The sequence below is a fragment of the Aquarana catesbeiana genome, linkage group LG11 (genome assembly GCF_042186555.1).
Source record: "Aquarana catesbeiana isolate 2022-GZ linkage group LG11, ASM4218655v1, whole genome shotgun sequence".
NCBI classification, from domain to species: Eukaryota; Metazoa; Chordata; class Amphibia; order Anura; family Ranidae; genus Aquarana; species Aquarana catesbeiana.
The window spans coordinates 70,571,304-70,596,406 of record NC_133334.1 but is presented as its reverse complement, the minus strand read 5'-3'; the positions used below and the strand labels follow the sequence as shown (position 1 = coordinate 70,596,406).

The 25,103-nt window shown below is 44.2% G+C and overlaps 1 protein-coding gene across 1 annotated transcript; it reads left to right on the top strand.

Annotated features, from left to right (window-relative positions):
• The first annotated feature begins 2,205 nt into the window (after nt 1-2,205).
• Nucleotides 2,206-4,161, top strand: FIBIN (fin bud initiation factor homolog). Its single transcript, XM_073604547.1, has one exon. The coding sequence runs from the start codon at nt 2,751-2,753 to the stop codon at nt 3,366-3,368; it is 618 nt and encodes a 205-aa protein (XP_073460648.1). The 5' UTR covers nt 2,206-2,750; the 3' UTR covers nt 3,369-4,161.
• The last annotated feature ends 20,942 nt before the right edge of the window (nt 4,162-25,103 follow it).

Genomic DNA, 25,103 nt, shown 5'->3' with positions numbered 1-25,103 from the left:
CTCTAGTATGGCAATTAAAGGTTTAAATCTGGTGTAAGGGAGGGAACACTGGGCAACACTGTGCCTGGTGATCTTTGACTTCTCCCTTGTTGTTCAGGTAGATCTCCACTTCTCTACCCCTGATCTTCAGTGTGATGTGTGTAAATGACATGACCACTTCAACCAGCTGCAGGTAAAGTTCCAAAACCATCATTCTTACCAACAGTTCCTGATTTACTGGGACAGTCCCTTTTTTTCTTTGTTATCCCACCACGACTATGTCCCACTTTGTGTTCTGGGATCACAGCATTAGGCATACCTCCCAACTATAGGCAGAGCTACTTCCATAAGATGGAGCAGGCAAGAGGATAAGTGGGCACCTCCATCCTCAGCGCCATCCTGAAAGTTCAGTGACAGCTCAGGCAAGTAAACAAAGAGCCGGCAGCAAAGAAAGACTTCCACTACTCGCTACCTCTGCTAGAGATTATGTAATCAATCACAGCCTGGCAGAAAAGGGAGAAAAGGTAGTCTTCCTTTGCTGCTGGCTCTTTGTTTACAAGTGACAGCAGGGATCATCTGAGCTGTCACTGCATGTGGCTGGAGAAAAGAGTTGGCAGACAAGAACGGTCAGAGAGGGGATGAATTATCTATAGGAGTACGGATAGTATCAGGCAGCCAGGTAATGAGCACCATGGCTCCCTCCCCTCTCCCCCACTGAACACCGGTGCCTTCCTCTCCCCCCACTGAGTACCAGTGCCCCCCCTTGTCTCCCTACTGAGTACCAGTGCTTAATTGTTCCCTCATTGGCCACCAGTGCCCTTTTTTTGTACCTCAATGATCACCAGTACCCCCTCTTGTTCCCCCACTGAGCACCAGTACTCTTCATGTCCCCCTATTGAGCAATAGTGCTCTCTTTGCTCCCACACAGAGCACCAGTTCCACCATCTCCCCTCACAGAGCACTAGTGCCCCCAATCCCCCCCCCCCCCCCCACACACACACACAGAGCACCAGTGCCCCCCTCTGCTCTCACTGAGCATTGGTTCCTCTTTTTGCACCCACTGAGCAAAAGTGCCCCTCTCTGCTCCCACTGAGCACCAGTGCCCCCTTCTGCTCCAAATGAACATCAGTTCCTCTTTTTGCCCCCAATGAGCACCAGTGCCCTCCTCTCCCCCCCCATTGAGCACCAGTGCCCCCCTTGCTCCCCCCTAAGCACCAGTGCTCTCTTTTCCCCCCTACTGAGCACTAGTCGCCCAGACCCCCCTCTTTCCACTTGGTACACCTACAGTTTCAGACAGAATGGTCAGTGTCAAATTATGATAAATAGGCTGTTTAGTTTTAAGATACAGGGGTTGATTAACTTAAACTTGAGAGTGAAAAATCTTATGCAGCTCTGCATAGAAATCAATCAGCTTCGGGGGGGGGTTTGTATAATCATAATTGAACAAGTTGAAGTTAGAAGCTGATCGGTTACCATGCACAGCTACACCTGATTTTACACTCTCCATTTTTAGTAAATCAACCCCACACTCTACAGTTTAATTAAAAACATAAATCATTTTAATAATGAACATTCGCTTTTGGCTGTGTTTCTGTCCCTATAATAAATTTCCTTGCATATACACCATTTTAAAAACTGTACATTAAGTTAACAATATTCTATTTGAAATAAATGCCCCGCATTGTATTACATTTTCTGCCCACAGTGGCTTTGAAGATGCACAGCACAAAAGTGGAAATCTTTTTGAAATATTGGCAACTATGCAACATCAGTGCGATACCTACAAGAGGGTTGTCACACTGCAAGGCGTAGGAGTTCCTGCTCTTGTTATTACATTGCTTTTATCCCCTAGTCCTTTTTTAGACATGTTCCTCATGTGTCAGCTAACAGCATGCCAAGGAAAAGTTTTGTTTCTATAACAAATGCCACTGCTTGAAGGTTCTTCCCTTGAATTTCAGGATCTGAACGAATATATGCTTAGATGATATTCACTTGAAGTATAAATACATGTATTTTGCTTGTACCAGCACATGACTGGAAAAGAGCTTTGAAATTCCATCTTAGTTAGGCACCAGCAATGGTGTGTGTATATTTATAGTCCCCACACGTGCTTTCCTTAGTAACTTTCTTTTTTTTTTGCTGCAGACGTAATACCTCAAAGGGGTCCAATTCCATTGGTTGATTTCATTGGTTTATTTCCTTTTTTTTTTTTTTTTTGCAGTGGAAAGGAACAAGTACTTAATGCAGATTTAATAGCTAAGCCTGGCTGAAAGGATTCTTCTGCTCCTTGGCTCCTAGAGTGACGAAATCTTGCTGTAATTTGAGAACAGATACCTCTTCTGCAGCATATCATTAGCCAAAAAAAGAAAAAAAAACTTTGCAACAGCAGCCCAGATGTTGAAATAGTATAGTAGCATGCTGAAGAAGCGAGCAATCTCTCAGTGCACAGACACGCTGTGCTACTTCTGCTGCACCCAAAGAAGGCATTGGAGTCTGCTCTCTTTACATATGAGCTCTTCCCTGTCTTCTCAGTGTCCTTCACTGATTGAATGCAGACAATTTTTTGTCTGCAAACTGAACAGAACTTGACTACGGCAACTTTGGACTCTCCATACCTAAGGCTACACAATATTTAATTCCAAAATAGCAAATTGTGGTATGTCAAGGGTGCATCTTGCTGCCCAGGAGGATATCTGTGCTTGGCTTGGGAATTAAAATTCTATAACTTGACTGTCTACTGCTGGCACTGTAGCAAGAGATTACTCTGCACAATGACAGGATTTCAGCTTCTGTGGCTTGGAATTTTCTTCAACCTGTGTTATGGTTTCTACAATGGCCCCCTGCAACCCGAGATGTCCAACGGAACTCTGCATCATTATTTTGTCCCTGATGGGGACTATGAAGAAAACGATGACCCTGAGAAGTGTCAGATGCTCTTTAGAGTGACTGATGAAAGATCATGTGCTTACGGAGAGGGGCAATCTCTTTCCTTAAAGGAAGAATTCATCGTGATCAAAAGACAGATAGAAGACGCCGAGAGAGTACTCGAAAGCATCAGTAAAAGCATATCCTATGACCTGGATGGAGAGGAAAGCTACGGAAAATATCTGGGGAGGGAGTCCTCCCAGATTAGCGAAGCCTTCTCCAACTCTGATAAGTCTTTGACGGAACTGGAATTAAAGTTTAAGCAGAGCCAAGAAAACGAGAAGAATGAGATGAAGGTGTTAAACGATGACTTTGTGGATATGATGATCCACACGAGAGCCGTGCTTAGGGAAACTTTAGATGTCTCTCTGGGACTTAGGGATAAACATGAACTCTTGTCTTTAACTATTCGAAGCCACGGTGCTAGACTAAGCAGGCTGAAAAATGACTATTTGAAAGTTTGAAACCATGAAAACTGGGGGTTTCCTGTCTTTAATTTATGCAGATTCTTAACATCTTAAAGTATTTAAAAGTAGCTATGACTCATGCTGTATGTATAGCAAATGCTCAGGAAGTACTGAGTTATTTCAAAGATATCCCTATGATCCTAGAATGACTTCCTCTATGTGAAAGTGACACAGTGCTCCTTTTTTTTTTTTGGTTGACCTGGCACTTAACCCGTTTGACTCCAGGCAGAGCTGCAGCGCAGTCCGATGCACACTTTTAGTTGGGTTGAAGCAGTCAATGAGTTCATTCATAAATTAGGAGGAAGTAAAAATGCACTATAACTCTATGCATTGTTTTTAATATTTAAATTGCTACATTCTATGTCAACATTTTGGTTGATCCTTGAACACTTAAATTTAAGTTGCTGATAGAACCAGTCGTGGGGAATGCAATATCATTTTTTTTTTTTTTTTTAGCAGGTTCGCACATTGAGTTAAATTATATTTAAAATTTTATTTTTCTACAGCCTGAGATTAGATCAGGTTCTGTACTATTATAGGTACACCTTATTCTGGTATATATTATTTATTTTATCAGGATTGTTGCATTGATGAAAATGCATATGCTGTACATAAGAAGCATTCTATTATAGATTAAATCGCTTGTTTTATAGGCATAAGAATCTTTGAATATATTTGTATTCTGTTGCACAGGACAGTATTATGTATCATATGTGTTTCCTATGTACATGATGGAACATTTTCACATTATTCTATATAAATGTTAATAAAATTGAAGCCATTCACTCTGTATTATCTCTAGTGCCAAACTATTTACTTAAATTATGCAATTTATAGGGATATTAATCAGGCCTTACCTACAACAAAGGCAACATGAGGTAGTTGGGGGAAGGGTAATGTAGAAAAAGTTATGATGAATGTCTTGATTGTTGTCATCTTAAATTGTTTTTACCTTGTATATTTGCTATTTAGATATTTCCCTGCTTATATTTATTAGAAGGAAGCAGACACGTAATGCTATTGTGCATTTGTAGTAAAAAAACAATGCCCATAAACAGTTCCATTAACATTACGGAAACTGGTTGTACTGAAGTGTTAAACACCCTGAGCAATCTAACTTGCTTAACCTATATGAGATGTGCAAAAAAAAAAGTCATAATTTTATCCAAGTTATCTAGGTGATCTTTCTGTGATATTTCTGACTTACATAGAAAGGGGTAAAGAGTCTCTAAATATGTGTAACTGGCCTTTTCTGTCCTATTGTCCTGTAGCTCCCTCTGTGATCAAATCAGGGACTTCCACTAAAGGTAAATAAACTGAAGTGTAGTCGGTGCAAGATGCTGGAGAACAAACTACAGGGATATACAATTCTGACCTAGTAGATGGACTTAATTTTTCTGCATTTGACTTATATTTATAGTATACCTTAATGCATGTCTATAGATTTTAATTCACTTATATTGTGTGGTGCAAATGACCATATTGATGATGTTTTTTTTACTGGCTGTCCATTTCTTTTGATATAGTCTGTCCTATCGCTACTGCTTCAAAAGCACTTACATTCCAGCCAAAAGCAGATCAAATGCAGCTCCATAGCTTCACCTGTGTTGGGAGTGGAAAGCGAAATAGTGCTCAAATACATGCATTGCATCTGGAGCAAATTCTACGTTTCAGTATTCCAAAATAAAGCCCATCTTTACAAGCCTTGAGCATAGTAAATTCTACTTAAGGTACATTAAGCTTTTTTTTTTGCTTTGAAAAGACAGCTATTGGGGAAAAAAATTATAATAAATCCTTTAGATGTAGTAAACGCTGATTCAATAAATTGAAGGACTGGGGAAAGATCATTCAATTTAGCAAAGATTACATTTAAATGTAAAGTTGGATGTAGTCATTGGACTTACATGCATGATCAGACCATTAAAGACTGTCAAGACTGATAAGTGTACCTTACCGAATTTTCCAAAATGCTTCAAATGCATAGACTGATGAGAAAATAAACAAGCTCTTTGTACTGTATGCAAAACTAACCTGTTCAAATAATCTTTAGTTTAAAAAAAAAAAACTAGTCCAGCAGCAAAAAACAATGCCTCTAGGGATATGTTTTATAGGGCAGGAGTAAAGAAGGCTACCATTTTTATAAAAAAAAAAAATATATATATATATATAATTTGTTATCATTAATGCTTTAGGTTTAGTAAAGTCTAATAAGCAGGGCCCTCTGATTCCTACTGCATTAAAGTGTTGCGTAACAACTGTCAGCAATATATAAATCCTGAGTAATAATAATAATAAAAATAATATTATTATTATCATTAGTTCTTGCAGTTGTGGATCTAATAGCCAGTTACACATACAGTAGCTTGTGTTGCTTTATGCCCTGTACACACGGTTGGATTTTCTGACAGAAAATGTGTGATAGGACCTTGTTGTCGGAAATTCCGACCGTGTGTAGGCTCCATCACACATTTTCCATCGGAATTTCCAACACACAAAGTTTGAGAGCTTGCTATAAAATTTTCCGACAACAAAATTCGTTGTCGGAAATTCCGATCATGTGTACACAAATCCGACGCACAAAGCGCCACGCATGCTCAGAATAAATTAAGAGATGAATGCTATTGGCTACCGCCCTGTTTTTAGTCCCGACGTTCGCGTTTTACATCACCGCGTTCAGAACGATCGGATTTTCTGACAACTTTGTGTGACCGTGTCTATGCAAGACAAGTTTGAGCCAATCATCCGGCAGAAAAAATCCATGGATTTTGTTGTCGGAATGTCCGATCAATGTCCGACCGTGTGTACGGGGCATTACTGTTTTCAAGATAGTAGTAGAATCTCTTGTGGCAATAATTATGCAAAGTGGCAAAAAGGTGCCCAGTTTTGACCAGTCGTTCTAAAGGGTTTGGGTTATGAGGACTCCTCAGTGCTGTTCTAAGTCTATGCAATTCCAATGACCAGCTTATCTTTTACTACCACTGTCAAATTGCAATTCCAGGCAGAGAAACCTATTGAAATAAATAGACAAATGGTTGTTGGTCAGTGTGCAGTACCAGTTTACACCTGGTGTGGTACTGTAAATAAAGTGGTAAACTAGGGAGGCTTGAATCAGATTAATCAGCTTTTAATTGGTCTGAGTATTTCCACATAGGTTTCTTTGACCTGCAGACAATTACACAATTTATTAATCCAGGAATGATTCAGGAATTGTATGACTTTGTATATTGAGGAAATTTGTGCACATATATTCAGGAGAATAAAAAGATTAAGAAGGAATCAATTCAGGAGGTTTTCAAACCAATTTATTCCTTGCTAATCATGACTGATGTGGCTATTAGCTAGGAGTTGATACGGGGGAGAATCTCAAGCTAGGTTAATGTTTAGTTTAAAGTTAAAAACCCCTTTATATGAATCATTTGGAGCATATCCACATGAACATTGTGTAATGTCCTCCAGCGGTATAGTCCCTATGGCCCCAGGTCTGCCAAACACTATTCCTAAATCCTGCACTCAGTAATAATAATTTATCATGGTTGGCATTACATGGATGTTTTTCCCTTAACTCACTAGTCAGTGCATCACACATTCAACTTGGAGACACGTTCATATATTTCCTTTTTTACTAGCTACTAAAAAGAGTTAGCGATCATAAAATTTAAACAAGCGTATGACTCATGTAGAAAAGGATGCAATCTCTTTGCAGTAACTACAGGAGAACTTGTAGAGTATGCATTCCCCTTGTTTTATAAGCATTGTATAATTGGAGGGCGCAACACCAGCTACAAACTTTTTCTGGCAGCCAAACTTACTACTAAAATGTAACAAAATGTAGGTGAAGGCAATGTAAACAAAAGACAGGATACAGCACCTGGTAATCTCTTGCAACGCAAATTAATATACACTAAGCAAAATTATAAATGCAACACTTTTGTGTTTGCTCCTATTTATCATGAGCTGAACTCAAAGATCCATGACCTTGTGCTATGTACACAAAAGGCCTATTACTCTCAAATATTGTTCACAAATCTGTCTAAATCTGTGTTAGTGAGCACTTCTCTTTTGCCGAGATAATCCATCCACCTCACAGGTTTGGCATATCAAGATGCTGATTAGACAGCATGATTATTGCCTTAGGCTGGCCACAATAAAAGGTCATTCTAAAACGTGCAGTTTTACTGTATTGGGGGGGGGGGGGGGGGTACGAAAACCAGTCAGTTGATCAGGTTGTTGATTGTGGCCTGTGGAATGTTGGTCCATTCCTCTTCAATGGCTGTGCGGAAGTGCTGGATATTGTCAGGAACTGGAACACGCTGTTGTATACGCCGATCCAGACAATTCCAAACATGATCAATGGGGGACATGTCTGGTTAGTATGCTGACCATGCAAGAACTGGAGTATTTTCAGCTTCCAGGATTTGTGTACAGATCCTTGCAACATGGGGCCGTGCATTATCATGTTGCAACATGAGGTGATGATCGTGGATAAATAGCACAACAATGGGCCTCAGGTATCTCTGTGCATTCAAAATGCCATCAATAAAATGCACCTGTGTTCGTTGTCTATAGCATACGCCTGCCCATACCATAACCCCACTGCCACCATGGGCCACTCCATCCACAACGTTGATATTAGCAAACCGCTCACCCACTCAACGCCATACATGCTGTCTGCCATCTGCCCTGTACAGTGAAAACCGGGATTCATCCGTGAAGAGAACACCTCTCCAAAGTGCCAGACGCCACTGAATGTTAGTATTTGCCCACTCAGGTTGGTTACAACGTCAAACTGCAGTCAGGTCGAGACCCCGATAAGGACGACCAGCATGCAGATGAGCTTCCCTGAGACGGTTTCTGACAGTTTGTGCAGAAATTCTTTGGTTATGCAAACCGATTATTGCAGCAGCTGTCTGGGTGGCTGGTCTCAGATGATCTTGGAGGTGAAGATGCTGGATGTGGAGGTCCTGGGCTGGTGTGGTTACATGTGGTCTACGATTGTGAGGACGCTTGGACGTACTGCCAAATTCTTTGAAATGCCTTTGGAGGCAGATTATGGTAGATAAATGAACATTCAATTCAAGGGCAACAGCTCTGGTGGACATTCCTGCAGTCAGCATGCCAGTTGCACGCTCCCTCAAAACTTGCAACATCAGTGGCATTGTGCTGTGTGATAAAACTGCACATTTTAGAGTGGCCTTTTATTGTGGCCAGCCTAAGGCACACCTGTGCAATAATCATGCTGTCTAATCAGCATCTTGATATGCCACACCTGTGAGGTGGATGGATTAGCTTGGCAAAGGAGAAGTGCTCACTAACACAGATTTAGACAGATTTGTGAACAATACCTGAGAGAAATAGGTCTATTGTGTATGTAGAAAAAGTCATATATCTTTGAGTTCAGCTCATGATAAATAGGGGCAAACACAAAAGTGTTGTGTTAATAATTTTGCTCAGTGTATATAAAAGCAGCTTGTTCAAGCACTGACAGGAATTAAACAAGAAGAAAAAAAAAAAAATGTTGACGGGTCACAGTCTACCTTTCTCAAAGTAACCTATTAAAAGATAAGTATTATAAACACATTTTTTGCTTACATTTTTTTTCATTGTTTAAGTAAGTCATCGGAACACTTAAGTGTTTTGTCCTGATAGTGTGCTCTAGTACCAATCCCATATATATATATAATATATATATATATATATATATATATATATATATACATATATATATATATATATATATATATATATATATATATATATATATATATATATATATATATATAGTGGGGATGGAAAGTATTCAGACCCCCTTCAATTTTTCACTCTTTGTTATATTGCAGCCATTTGTTAAAATCATTTAAGTTAATTTTTTTTCCTCTTTAATGTACACACAGCACCCCATATTTACAGAAAAACACAGAATTGTTGACATTTTTGCAGATTTATTAAAAAAGAAAAACTGAAATATCACATGGTCCTGAGTATTCAGACCCTTTGCTAAGTATTTAGTAGAAGCACACTTTTGATCTAATACAGCCATGAGTCTTTTTGGGAAAGATGCAACAAGTTTTTCACATCTGGATTTGGGGATCCTCTGCCATTCCTCCTTGCAGATCCTCTCCAGTTCTGTCAGGTTGGATGGTGAACATTGGTGGACAGCCATTTTTAGGTCTCTCCAAAGATGCTCAATTGGGTTTAAGTTAGGGCTCTGGCTGGGCCATTCAAGAACAGTCACGGAGTTATTGTGAAGCCACTCCTTCGTTATTTTAGCTGTGTGCTTGGGGTCATTGTCTTGTTGGAAGGTAAACCTTCGGCCCAGTCTGAGGTCCTGAGCGCTCTGGAGAAGGTTTTTGTCCAGGATATACCTGTACTTGGTCACATACATCTTTCCCTCAATTGCAACCAGTCCCTGTAGCTGAAAAACACCCCATGATGCTGCCACCACCATGCTTCACTGTTGGGACTGTATTGGACAGGTGATGAGCAGTGCCTGGTTTTCTCCACACATACCGCTTAGAATTAAGGCCAAAAATTTCTATCTTAGTCCCATCAGACCAGAGAATCTTATTTCTCACCATCTTGGAGTCCTTCAGGTGTTTTTTAGCAGACTCCGTGCAGGCTTTCATGTGTCTTGCACCGAGGAGAGGTTTCCGTCGGGTCACTCTGCCATAAAGCCCAGACTGGTGGAGGGCTACAGTGATGGTTGACTTTCTACAACTTTCTCCCATCTCCCAACTGCATCTCTGAAGCTCAGCCACGGTGATATTTGGGTTCTTCTTTACCTCTCTCACCAAGGCTCTTCTCCCCCGATAGCTCAGTTTGGCCGGACAGCCAGCTCTAGGAAGGGTTCTGGTCGTCCCAAACGTCTTCCATTTAAGGATTATGGAGGCCACTGTGCTCTTAGGAACCTTAAGTGCAGCAGAATTTTTTTGTAACCTTGGCCAGATCTGTGCCTTGCCACAATTCTGTCTCTGAGCTCTTCAGGCAGTTCCTTTGACCTCATGATTTACATTTGCTCTGATAAGCACTGTGAGCTATAAGGTCTTATATAGACAGGTGTGTGGCTTTCCTAATCAAGTCCAATCAGTATAATCAAACACAGCTGGACTCAATTGAAGGTATAGAACAATCTCAAGGATGATCAGAAGAAATGGACAGAACCTGAGTTAAATATACAGTCAGGTGCATAAATATTGGGACATCAACACAATTCTAATCTTTTTGGCTGTATACACCACCACAATGGATTTGAAATGAAACAAGATGTGCTTTAACTGCAGACTTTCAGCTTTAATTTGAGGGTATTTACATCCAAATCAGGCGAATGGTGTAGGAATTACAACAGTTTGTATATGTGCCTCCCACTTTTTAAGGGACCAAAAGTAATGGGACAGATTAACAATCATCCATCAAACTTTCACTTTTTAATACTTGGTTGCAAATCCTTTGCAGTCGATTACAGCCTGAAGTCTGGAACGAATAGACATCACTAGGCGTTGGGTTTCATCCCTGGTGATGCTCTGCCTGGCCTCTACTGCAACTGTCTTCAGTTCCTGCTTGTTCTTGGGGCATTTTCCCTTCAGTTTTGTCTTCAGCAAGTGAAATGCTTGCTCAATCGGATTCAGGTCAGGTGATTGACTTGGCCATTGCATAACATTCCACTTCTTTCCCTTAAAAAAGTCTTTGGTTGCTTTCACAGTATGCTTCGAGTCATTGTCCATCTGCACTGTGAAGCGCTGTCCAATGAGTTCTGAAGCATTTTGCTGAATATCAGCAGATAATATTGCCCAAAACACTTCAGAATTCATCCTGCTGCTTTTGTCGGCAGTCACATCATCAATAAATACAAGAGAACCAGTTCCACTGGCAGCCATACATGCCCACGCCATGACACTACCACCACCATGCTTTACTGATGAGGTGGTATGCTTTGGATAACGAGCAGTTCCTTTCTATCTACATACTCTTCTCTTCCCATCACTCTGGTACAAGTTGATCTTGGTCTCACCTGTCCATAGGATGTTGTTCCAGAACTGTGAAGGCTTTTTTAGATGTTGTTTGGCAAACTCTAATCTGGCCTTCCTGTTTTTGAGGCCCACCAATGGTTTACATCTTGTGGTGAACCCTCTGTATTTACTCTGGTGAAGTCTTAATAAATCTGCAAAAATGTCAACAATTCTGTGTTTTTCTGTCAATATGGGGTGCTGTGTGTACATTAATAAGGAAAAAATGAACTTAAATGATTTTAGCAAATGGCTGCAATATAACAAAGAGTGAAAAATTTAAGGCGGTATGAATACTTTCCATCCCCACTGTATATACAGTACACACACTCTATGTGAAGAAAATGCCCTGATGCAGTGGAGATATGTCATAACATGTCATAACAACAGCAATTGTCAATGTACTGATGATACTCAATCTTTCTGGATCAACAGAATGAGCTCCACTGAAACATTGAAAAAATACTGTTGCTTTGATTTATCTCAGCTGCTAGACCCATAAGTGCCTCTATAATATAAATATATATAATATATATAATATATATATATATATATATATATATATATATACACAGTATCTCACAAAAGTGATAACACCCCTCTATTATACCTTTTCATGTGAAAACACTGAAGATATTACACTTTGCTACAATGTAAATTAGTGAGTGTACAGCTTGCAGGGCTGATGCTACCACTAGGCAAATTAGGTGGCCGCCTAGAGTGCACTGCTGCCTAGGGCGCCCGGCCACTGGTTTTCCTACTCTCCGTCATGTAAGTTTTCGGTGCTGTATTATACATACCTCTGTAATAAATCTTATAACCTCTAGTGGGCGCTGCTGGGATAAAGCGTGCACATGTAAGGGGGTAGATACAAGTAAAAGGTGCAACACAGTAGTACCTCAGAGGTGACCATATAAAATCCATAAGAGTCCAACAATAGGTATATGATAGGTAATGGTTCTGCAAGTCAGGGCTGCCACTTATGTAGACCAGAAGCCAAAAATCCAGTCGAGCTGACAAAGACAAGGAGAGGGGCGCCTCTGAATAAGTAGTAAACACTTTAATAGAAAAAAGCAATATCAACTCACATGAAAGAAAGCAATGTTGCACATAAGCTGGATAACGTCCAGGAGCAGGGTCAGGATAGATGATCAGGTCACGGTGAAGGTCCACTTCTCACTATTGTAGCTGAAGTCCTGCTGGATATCTGATGTCCCAGCAGGACTTCAACTACATTAGTGAGAAGTGGATCTTCACCGTGACCTGATCATCTATCCTGACTAGTAATGAGCTTCGAGTTCGAGTCGAACCCATGTTCGACTCGAACATCGCATGTTCGACCGTTCGTCGAATTTCGAACGTTATGGGCCATTCGTGCCAAATTCGAGTGGCGCGTCACAACCCATAATTCACTGCGGCATCGCAGTGCATTGCTGGCTGATGATTGGCCAAGCATGCTTGGGGCAAAAAAGCAGAGGTGGGGGACTCGAGTCACATGACTTGACTCGAGTCAGACTCAAGTCACCTGCTTGAGGACTTGCGACTAGCTTGACAAAATTAAATAAATGACTCGACTTGACTTTGACTTGTCACTAATGACTTGCGAATTGACTTGGGCTATTTGACTTGCAATGACTTGCAATGACTTGGCACCACCAGTTCTGTGTCTTGGCCTAGGCAAAAGCCGCCCCCCCCCCCCCCCCCCCCACAAAAGAAAGCTCCCCTGAGTCCCGGCTTCGGGGTAGATCAGTATTTTGACTTAATTTGTGACTTGACCAAAATAAATGACTTGACTTGCTTGACTTCTAGCAGGGACTCGACTTGACTTGCTTGCTTTTCGCCACAGTAACTTGGGACTTGCTTGTGACTTGAAGGTTAAGACTTGAGACTTGCTTGTGACTTGCACATATGTGACTTACTCCCATCACTGCAAAAAAGTATTTAGTCAGCCACCAATTGTGCAAGTTCTCCCACTTAAAAAGATGAGAGAGGCCTGTTATTGTCATCATAGGTATACCTCAACTATTAAAGACAAAATGTGGAAACAAATCCAGACAATCACATTGTCTGATTTTTGAAAGAATTTATTTGCAAAGTATGGTGGAAAATAAGTATTTGGTCACCTACAAACAAGCAAGATTTCTGGCTCTCACAGACCTGTATCTTCTTCTTTAAGAGGCTCCTCTGTCCTCCACTCATTACCTGTATTAATGGCACCTGTTTGAACTTGTTATCAGTATAAAAGACACCTGTCCACAACCTCAGACAGTCACACTCCAAACTCCACTATAGTGAAGACCAAAGAGCTGTCGAAGGACACCAGAAACAAAATTGTAGACCTGCACCAGGCTGGGAAGACTGAATCTGCAATAGGCAAGCAGCCTGGTGTGAATAAATCAACTGGGGGAGCAATATTTAGAAAATGGAAGACATACAAGACCACTGATAATCTCCCTCGATCTGGGGCTCCACGCAAGATCTCACTCTGTGGGATCAAAATGATCACAAGAACGGTGAGCAAAAATCCCAGAACCACACGGGGGGACCTAGTGAATGACCTGCAGAGAGCTGGGACTAACGTAACAAAGGCTACCATCAGTAACACACTACGCCGCAGCGGACGCAGATCCTGCAGTGCCAGATGTGTCCCCCTGCTTAAGCCAGTACATGTCCAGGCCCATCTGAGGTTTGCTAGAGAGCATTTGGATGAACCAGAAGAGGATTGGGAGAATGTCATATGGTCAGATGAAACCAAAGTAAAACTGTTTGGTAGAAACACAACTCATCGTGTTTGGAGGAGAGAGAATGCTGAGTTGCAACCAAAGAACACCATACCTACTGTAAAGTATGGGGGTAGCAACATCATGCTTTGGGGCTGTTTCTCTCCAAAGGAAACAGGATGACTGATCTGGGAACATGAAAGAATGAATGGGGCCATGTATCGTGAGATTTTGAGTGCAAACCTCCTCCCATCAGCAAGGGCATTGAAGATGAAACGTGGCTGTGTGTCAGAGGAGGTCTCGGAATGGATCTGCTATTGGGCACTCTGGTGTGCGCCGGTTCGTGCTGGTCCGCGCTTGGTGCCAATCGCCCTATTTAGCTTGCTGGAGCCTTCTGCTCGGTGCTGTCCGATCTGCAGCTCCCAGTTCCTGAGTTACCTTTTCCTGTTTGCTTGTCTGATCTCCTTGTGACCACGGCCTGTCTTTGGACTCCTCTCTGTTATCTGCCTGCACCTGACCCCGGCTTTCCTTGACCACGAATCTGCCTGCTCCTTTGTACCACGTTGCCTGCCTGCTGCCAACCCTGCCTGTGACCCGGACTTTGAGCCTGCCTTTTCCTCTGTACCTTGCTGACCGTTTGTTGCCAACTCTGCCTGTGACCGGACCTGCCCTCTCTGCTCCTGCTCTGTACCGGCTGCCTAGGCCCCTGCCTTCTAAGGACTTCCAGACCATTCGCATCAGGATCCTGGGCCTTACCTCCTTAAGTCACCCGCCAGGCTCTCTTACCACTCTGCGCTCCTGTGCCTTCTGTTTACACTACCAGGGGCCGGGAACCAGATACGTACGGGAGGCCTTCCCCTGCTATATCTGGTTCGTCAGTCAGGTACGTGCAAGTCTGACACTGGGTCTTTCAGCATGACAATGATCCCAAACACACTGCCCTGCCAACGAAGGAGTGGCTTCGTAAGAACATTTCAAGGTCCTGGAGTGGCCTAGCCAGTCTCCAGATTTAACCCCATAGAAAACCTTTGGAGGGAATTGAAAGTCCGTGTTGCCCATCGACAGCCCCAAAACATCACTGCTCTAGAGGAGATCTGCATGGAGGGATGGGCCAACATACCAGCAACAGTGTGTGACAAGCTTGTGAAGACTTACAGAAAACGTTTGACCTCTGTCATTTTGTATGTATTCAGATAAACTTTTGATATTGACCAAATACTTATTTTCCACCATAATATGCAAATAAATTCTTTCAAAAATCAGACAATGTGATTGTCTGGATTTGTTTCCACATTTTGTCTCTCTTAGTTGAGGTATACCTATGATGACAATTACAGGCCTCTCTCATCTTTTTAAGTGGGAGAACTTGCACAATTGGTGGCTGACTAAATACTTTTTTGCCCCACTGTATATATATATATATATATATATATATATATATATATATATTTATGGTTGGAGCCCTATGTCCGATATGTACATGGATAACACTTATAGTAAAGATAAGACTTACCAATCGGAGATAGACCTGAAAGTGTGGACTTACCATATGAAATGGACCTGAAAGTGTGCCTTGGTCTAATGGCCGGTATGCCAAAATAAGGGGGCATACCCTGGTTTAAGAAATGATTATTCTGTAAGAGAAATGAATGAAATGAATAGTTTGAGAAATGCTGTGAAATGGGGATGGGAGGGTGGGTATCGCGCACAGGAAACCGACAAGCACCACAGGTGAGCGGGCTGCTTAAGTACCCCCCGGGCTCCTCCCATAAATTCAGGCCACCATACTGGCCTTCCTACTTATGGTTGGAGCCCTATGTCCGATATGTACATGGATAACACTTATAGTAAAGATAAGACTTACCAATCGGAGATAGACCTGAAAGTGTGGACTTACCATATGAAATGGACCTGAAAGTGTGCCTTGGTCTAATGGCCGGTATGCCAAAATAAGGGGGCAAAAACATTCAGGTAGGGTTATAATTTTATTGGTTTTCAGTTATTTACTGAGCCAATTTGGAGAATGCCTGTGCCATCTCTGTTTGTGGATTGGGGATATACCGGGCGAAGCAGGCTGACTTCCACCTGCCTAGTCTTTTGATGATGTGGTCTGGAACCCCGTGGCGGGACGCCGCGGAGGCGGCTCCGATGCGGAAAGAGTGTCCGGAATACTGACTAGGGTTAAGGTGAAGATTGCGGAGAAGTATCCTTATGTGTTCCACAAACTGAGAGGCGTTTAAGGGTTTAACTGGGAATGGTAGAAGGGGACTGTTGTCTGGTTGCTCAGGCAGGAGTGACAGGAGTCGGTTGAGTACGGCGACTGGACACCAGCTGTTGTTGGTTTTGTAGAGGTGAATGTTCACTCCTGGGCCCGTTTGCTGGGTTTTAGAGACCTCGAGGTGCAGGATGAAGTGGTCTTGGTATCGAAGCAAGTGTCGTCTGCATAGTACTTGGTCTGTGGGTTTGTTAGAGGTGAATTCGCCAGGCCGCAAGAACCCATAGTAAGCTAAATATATGGCTGCTTGTAAGACCGTGCTGCGGAGCAGACCGAATGGCGAAGTAGCCAGAATAGTTGACATGTCCCTAAAGATGGGCCCCGTAATGGGCAAGCGCTTAGTGCTGATGACTGGTTGTTGTTTCTGAATTCCCCTTAGAACGGCTCGTATAGCGTGAGATGAGAACAGTGAAGATTTCGTGGGGTCTTCAAGCGCCATGAAATGTTGAATGCCGGCTAGGTATAGCCGGATGGTATTGTAGGATAAGGCCAGCTGCGTGTGGCAGTGTGCAGTGAAGGCCAGTACCTGTTTGATATCTGTAGGTCCTTTACGGCAGGACGTGAGGAATTTATTGAAGGCCTTCCAAGCTGTCTGGTAGGCTTTAAGTGTGTTGTAGGAGAGGGAATGATTTATGAGTTGCGTAGCTCCGTGTAGATGTTGAACTAGTCCAGGGTCAGTTGTGACCAGACAGGGATAGGGGCCGACATTGGATCGGCATCGGGAACCTGTTTGAAAAAGGAGGGATAATTGAAACGTGACAGTGCGTCAGCTGCTGAGTTGTATCTGCCGGGAATAAATCCACAGTGTATATTGAACTGCTGCTGTAAGGACAGTTGTACCAACCTGCGCAGGAAGGACATGACTGCTAGGGACTTGGACCTGCCTCTGTTGATGATGTCTGCCGTGGCCTGGTTGTCGGTGGTGAAGACTACGGTTTGTCCTGTCCAGTGGTGGCCCCAGAGTTGTGCGGCTGCCACTATGGGATAAAGCTCAAAGATCGCAGATGTTTGGGAAAAGCCGGGTATCAATAGTATCTGTTGAGGCCAGGGTCCTGAAAACCAATGATGGCCAAAAATTGCCGCGAAACCTGTGGAGGCTGCAGCGTCCGTCACCACCTGGGGTGAATGGACCGAAACCATAGGTATAAATAGAGATATGCCATTCCAGGCGGACAAGAATTCCTCCCACATAGATAGGTCCGCTATAGCTGCGGAGTCTAAATTCAAAATCTGATCAGGGTCTTGAGTTTCTGACAGAAATCTGAGCAGGCGTGATACAAATGTGCGGCCTTGTGGGATAATTCGCATGGCGAAGTTGAGCATACCGAGGAGAGACTGCAACTGTTTTTTGGTACAGCCCTTGGTGTGTGTAAACTCGTGAAGGACTGCCCTAATGCGTGTTAATTTGTCGGGGGGGAGACTGGCTTGCATTGCGCAGGTATCCAAGCTGACCCCGAGAAAAGTGATGATGTTTGCTGGGCCATCGACTTTGTGCTCGGCGATAGGAACATTGAGGTTTCCAAAAATTACTCTAAGTTTGTCGAGATCTCCTGGGGGCTTGCTGGGCGGTTCTATCAGTAGGAAGTCATCCAGATAATGGATGACTTCATGGCATTGACCCTTATGTAATAGTATCCAAACGAGGGACTGGGCGAACGTGTCGAAGAGCCACGGGCTACTCTTCGAACCGAAGGTGAGTTTTGTAGCAAAATAATATGCTTCCTTCCATTTGATGCCATGCCAGCACCAAAGGGATGGGTGGATGGGCAGGAGCTTGAAAGCATCCGAGATGTCGGCTTTGGAGAGCCAGGCACCTGTGCCTGCTTTGATGATCGCTTGTATTGCCATGTCCACGGAGGAATATTTCAGGGAAAACTCTTCGGAGGGGATAAGGGAATTGAGACTGGGTATGTGGGAAGAATGAGGCGCAGACAGGTCGTACACCAAACGCAATTTATTTGAGAACTTGCCCTTGACAAGCCCAATAGGGCTGACTCTCCATGTGCTGAAAGGGGGGCAAGTGAAAGGGCCTATCACGTAGTCTCGATCTACCTCTGCCTGTAAGAGCTGATCTATGGCTTGTTCGTCAATGGCTGCCGAACGAAGATTGGCACATTCGTGAGTACTGTGGGGTAGTGAAATGAGGCCGGTGTGAAAGCCTGCTGTGAAGCCTTGGATAAGGTAGGTGGCCAGGGAAGGGGTGGGATGTGAAGTGAGATACAGTCGTAACCATAAGAGGTTGATCCGGCTTAGTCATGCCCTCTTGTGTTGCTTGACTTCACACAAATTCCTAGGGTGTGCTCTTTGGCATAAGGTGCAGATGTGAAGTAGACGGCACTGGCTGAAGTTGCAGGACCCATAGTTGAAGTTGTTACAGATGGCTGCCCCTCCCACGGTTCGGACTGGGCGTCCGAGTTTGTCCACCTGAGGCGTTGGTTCAGGGATCGACTGACCCTGTACTGTACCTGAGGTAGAGGGGAACTCGAAGGGCCGTCTGATCGCCGTATTGGCGCACCAGGTGGCAGTGTGGGTGGAAGACTGGCAAATCGCACACAGAGGTGAGCGTAAGCCGGCAAAGTGGCGGCAGAAGAGCTCTGTGTCCATGAGACTCCAATCTGTCATAGTCTGGAATTGTATGAATCTGGCGGCGGCCTTGGCTGAAAAGGAACGATGATAACCGTAAAAGGCAAAACCTCCATACTTGTGGCCCAAGTCTACCACAGTATGGAGATACAAGTCCAGCTCTTCCCGCCTGCTAGGGGTGGCTGAGCACAGGACATCTCTGAGCATGCCAAAGGCCAAGGTAAACTCTGGGACTGATAGCTTGCGGTTCAACCTGGGGTCTTTGGCTTTAAGGACCACCGATATGTCGCCCCAGGAGTAGGCCTTATTTTCTGCCAAATCATGCACTGAAATAAGGAGAGAGGCCAGGTTGACGTCCTTGCCGTCCAAAATGTCCTTCCTGATACTGGTTGGGACCAGATGGGAGGGGTAGACAATGGCGCTCGAGCCTAAGGTACCTGCAGGAAGAGGTGTCAAGGTTTGAGTTGCAGTTGGGTCGGGGACAGCCGTGGCCGGTCGGGCCTCCAGAAGTGCAACCCTGGTTTGGACGTCTGCAACTGAGGTGGATAGAGATGACACCATCGTGTGTAATTGCGAGATGGCCAATGATATGGACTAGAGGGATGCCTGTTGGGTACTGGGTCCTGCTGCTGGTGGGGGAAAGAGGAGTTTGAAGAGCTCGCCTTTCCTCGCTGTGGCGGGAAAGGGCACACCTCTGCGTCTGAGCTCTGCCGTCAGTTTGGGGATAGTCCATCCCCTGAGGGATTGCACGCTGCCGCTTTCTGAGACCGGAGAGGGTGACAGAGGGGCCGTGAAGTCTTCGCTGCCGGCCTGGGACATGGTTGCTCTGGTGAGGATCTCTCGAGCTTTATTTCCTGGTTGACTGTAACCTGGGGGGATATCGTCCAACCTGGTGCAGGGTGGACCTACTGAACTTTGACTGACCTGAGAAAAATGAAAAGGTGACAATTCGTGAAGGGATTGCTAACTAACTTGAAGCAACGATTTGTATGGTGCTTGCAATCTTGTGACAATGAAATGATTCGAAATGTTTGCCTTGATTATGAAATGAATGAACTCCATGACAGAGGTCCGGCCTGGTCGTCATGATTTATTCGACCGTGAACCGGGCTCTGGAGCATGTATTGAAATGAGGCAACTGAAAACATTGGTGCACCCGAGACGAATCGGTGCCTGTTTGATGCATCTGGATTCGAATCGGAGCGCAGTATGAAATGAAATGAGAGAAATGATTATTTTGACCGAGGCTCGAATTGGTTGTGCCGTGTATGCGACTGGCAACCAACCGAGCTCTGGTATAGGTATGAAATGCGATCGGAACCAGCGAGACATTTCGTGCCGAATTGGTGCATGTCAGATGCGACTGGTTTCGGAACGGTGATGCGTAGTGGGAGTGAAATGGTAGAAATTGCATGACAGAGATATGGATCAATCCCCCGATGTCTGCGATTAGCTATGAACCGGACTCTGGAGCATGTATCAGAAATGAGGCCGAGCCATGGGGCACGCCGTAATGAATCGGTGCATTTCCATGCGACAGAATTCATGTCGGAACGTGATACGTGGAAATGAAATGATAACCATGACAGAGGTACGAATGACTGATGATAACGTAACTCTGGAGCATGTATAGAAATGAGGCCAATCCTGGGGCACGCCGAGACGAATCGGTGCATTTCCATGCGACTGAATTCATGTCGGAACGTGATACGTGGAAATGAAATGATAACCATGACAGAGGTACGTATGACTGATAAAACGTAACTCTGGAGCATGTATAGAAATGAGGCCAATCCTGGGGCACGCCGAGACGAATCGGTGCATTTCCATGCGACTGGATTCATGTCGGAACGTGAATACGTGGAAATGAAATGATAACCATGACAGAGGTACAAATGACTGACAATAATGTAACTCTGGAGCATGTATAGAAATGAGGCCAATCCTGGGACACGCCGAGATGAATCGGTGCATTTCCATGCGACTGGATTCATGTCGGAACGTGAATACGTGGAAATGAAATGATAACCATGACAGAGGTACAAATAACTGAAGATAACGTAACTCTGGAGCATGTATAGAAATGAGGCCGTAATAACTGGGGCACACCGGAACGAATCGGCGCACCTTTTGGTGCGACTGGATTCGAATCGGAGGGCGGTAAGTGACTGAAATGAGAAATGATTTGAAATGTCAGAAATGAGTTTAGAAATGTTTCAGAAATGAGAAATGGTTGGTATCGAACTGACTTAAATAAATTGCAAGATGCGACTCGCTATGGCTGTCTACCGACGCATATACATATTTTTTTTTTTTTTTTTCGTTTTTGAATACCGACATGCTAGAAATGAAGCGACGTCTGCGGTGCTGTCGAAATGGTAACATATCGAACGTACGAGCGATATACATTGCAGTTTGTGAAATGCGAGTGAAACGAAAATTTGAAATCACGGTTTAGTGACATGATATGAAAACGAAGAGTCCGACGGGACCTTACCTGCGACAGCCAAGCCAGACGCGTGGTACAAAATACGAACGAAAAACGCGGACTTCGAAGGTTTTGAGTACGGAATATCGAATACGGGAACTTGCGAGGCAAGAACTTGCGGACGCTGGTATATCGAATAGTCGGCCTAGTGACGTATATCGCGCACAGGAAACCGACAAGCACCACAGGTGAGCGGGCTGCTTAAGTACCCCCCGGGCTCCTCCCATAAATTCAGGCCACCATACTGGCCTTCCTACATATATATATATATATATATATATATATATACACACACATACATACACTGTATTCAGTTTAGCTAGATCCGTTTCCTGTTATTCTCTTCCTACTGACAGGCAGGCAGGTGTTTTTACAGTATTTACAGCTACCTGAAGACAATTGCTGGTGTTCTTCTGATCCTATTAGTACCACAGGCAGGCAGCTGCAGTATTTACAGTTAGTGTACTGTGTCCTCTGCAAAGTGTGCACCTAAAGCTACCTGAAGAAAATTGGTGGTGTTCTTCTGATCCTATTAGTACCACAGGCAGGCAGCTGCAGTATTTACTGTTAGTGTACTGTTAGTGTACAAGGAGAGGCAAACATTCACAAGCCAATAAAAGAGGGCAAGCAGACTCTGTGTCTAGAGGCAACAGTGCTGGAGATGGTGCATCCTCATCAGTACGTGGCCGTGGGACATGCTTGTACTTTTTTTCGGCAGCTGGCCGTGTTGAGTCGCAACATGCGGAAGACTTGGTAGAGTGGATGACCAAGCCGTCCTCATCCTCCTCATCCTCTCTCACCCAGGCTCAGGGTACTTTGTCTGGCAAAGCAGCTGCCAACACGGCCTCTTCCCTCGGCTCAATGGCATCAGTCACTCCTTCCCTAGCCCCACCATGTCCTCCTGAGGAGTCCACCGACCTGTTTGACCACAGTGTTGGTTACATGCTCAAGGAGGATGCCCAGAGTTTTGAAGGCTCCGATGATGGTACCCAGCTAGACTAAGGCAGCAACGTGAGCCCAGAGAGAGGGGGGTGCCCAAGAAGGACAGCAATCTGGTAGTCATGTTCCCCCAGCTCCAGCATACTGCCAGGTTTGCTCCAGTGATGAGGAGGGAGGGAATGGTGAGGTCACTGACACCATGTGGGTGCCTGATAGGAGAGAGGAGGAGGAGGAGGAGGAGGCAGCACATCACCAACAAGGCAGGATGCCCTCCAGGGGTCAGCTTAAGGGCAGCACACCGATTGCATCATACTGCAGAGCTCCGCATGTGCAGGGCGCTGCTGTCTCTGCACGTTATTCCAAAAGTTCTTTGGTGTGGGCCTTTTTTGAGACAAGTGCATCAGATCCCACCGCTGCTATTTGCAACATATATCACAAGCGTATCTCGCGTGGCCAAAATATCACCTGCTTGGGCACCACATGCTTGACCAGACATATGTCGAACCTGCCATGCATAAAAATTAAATAACTCAGCGCTGACACAAAGACAATAAAAATAAAATGCAGGCAAGCACAAAGGCAAATTCAACAAACACCTCAAAAATCATATATGTAATAAAAGTGCTGCGCAAAATAAATTGTCCATAAAATATAAACTAAAATAAAATAAAATAAAAGATGAGATGAGATCCCCAGTGAAAAGTCAGAACGCCTAGGGTAGGATCGGGGGTGACCAAGAGATCCCTTCACCATAGATGGATGGCCCCTCACCTGCAATCTTCGACCTGAAACAGGTCACACAGCATGTAAACCAAATAGTTAGGCTGAGAGCTGGGCGGTAATAACTCCACATAAACTGGTCTCTCTCTCATCAGATGGCATATGAAATGAAGCAAAAATAATATAGTGCTCTCCGTTTCTAAACTTTATTAAATGAAGTAAAACAAACTGGTGCACTCACATAACACAGCACTCAGATCCGAGTGCCGGCTGAATAACGTGTAATCGTATGTTGACTGACAGCCGCGGGTGACGTCATGCGCTCCTGGCCCCCGTACGCGTTACGTCCTGTGGGCGGGACTTCATCAGCGTGGGGCGGGACACGCAGTCGTCAGCCCGCACAGTTGATATAGAGTGGCATGGTAACCAATGCTCCAATCACAGCAAAGATCAACTCAACCAGAGGACGCGAGCCCGCACGTCACCCCGGCCACGCCTATTGCATAAAGACACACATCCTCTCACAAAGTGAAAGGGCAGTGAAAAACAAAACCATTATATCCCAGATGAATAATAATTATAAGGCTGTGAAGGGATTACAGCTCAAAGAAATGTCTGAAATAAAAGAAACCACCCTTAAAAAAGAGAAGTATCTGGCTAGTTAAACATCCCTTATTTACAGGGAAAATATAAACAATAAAGTGCACTAAAATCGCTAAAAATCGCATATATAAATGCAAATTATTATTGAAAAAAATGTTAAAAAATATGACAATCACGCCACGGGTGTCACCCAAATACGATCACACTTACATATTCCATACAATAAATTGTACACAAATAAATAATACAGAAATTAATAAAAAACTCATCTATTAGAAATAAAACAATTTAGGTCAAAATCCACGTTCATACCTGCCGAAGATAGGACCTTGGTCTCATAGATCCAAAAGGATTCCCTACGGCTAAGTTGTCGGATATAATGACCCCCTCTCCAGTGGCGAGGAACCTTTTCGATCCCCCAAAATTTGAGACATTTGGGGTCTCTATTATGGCATAGACGAAAATGCCTTGATACACTGTGGGTTTTAACCCCCCGTTTGATATTACTAATATGTGTTTATATTTTATGGACAATTTATTTTGCGCAGCACTTTTATTACATATATGAACCTGCCATGCAGTTCTTTGGCAAGCATACCTAAAAGACCCACACCAAAGAACAAAGAGGACCTCTCCTTGCTCCTCATCAGCTGAGATCTCCAACCCCACTATACCTTCAGTCCTCTCTGAGACCTGCACTGAGAGGAATGAAGGTGTAGAATTAGGTGTGTCACAGCCCAGTACTTGTGGGCAATCTGCTTTTGGTACACCGACGTCAGATTGTACCAGGCAAATTTCCCTGCCCCAGCTGCTGCACCGCCGAAAGAAGTTTGCTCCCAGCCACCCACATGCCCAGCGGTTGAATGCTAGCTTGGCTAAATTGCTAGCACTTCAACTGCTGCCTATTCAGTTGGTAGACTCTGCCCCCTTCCGTGAGTTTGTGGAATGTGCGGTTCCTCAGTGGCAGGTTCCCAAACGCCACTTTTTCTCATGGAAGGCGATTCCGGCTCTCTACCGGCATGTGGAAGGCAATGCTTAGGCCTCGCTGGACAGGGTAAGGTGCATATTACCGCTGACTCATGGTCCATCAGGCATGGACAGGGACGTTACCTATCTTTCACCGCGCACTGGGTGACTCTTCTGGCAGCTGGGAAGGATGCAGGACAGGGTGCAGTAGTGTTGGAGGTTGTTCCGCCACCACGCCTCCAAAATTCTACTAGTGCTTCATAGGCATTCAAAGGGCTACGCAAGCACGCAGGCAAAAAGATGCCATGCGGTGCTTGAGCTGGTGTGCTTGGGGGACAGGAGCCACACTGGGGCAGAGATTCTGTCAGCTCTGCAAGGGCAGGCTCAGAGGTGGTTGACGCCATGCCAGCTTAAGCCAGGTATGGTGGTTTGCGACAA

What these genes read in the sequence shown, in the direction of transcription:
- FIBIN (XM_073604547.1), top strand. Translation starts at nt 2,751, where the DNA reads ATGACAGGATTTCAGCTTCTGTGGCTTGGAATTTTCTTCAACCTGTGT.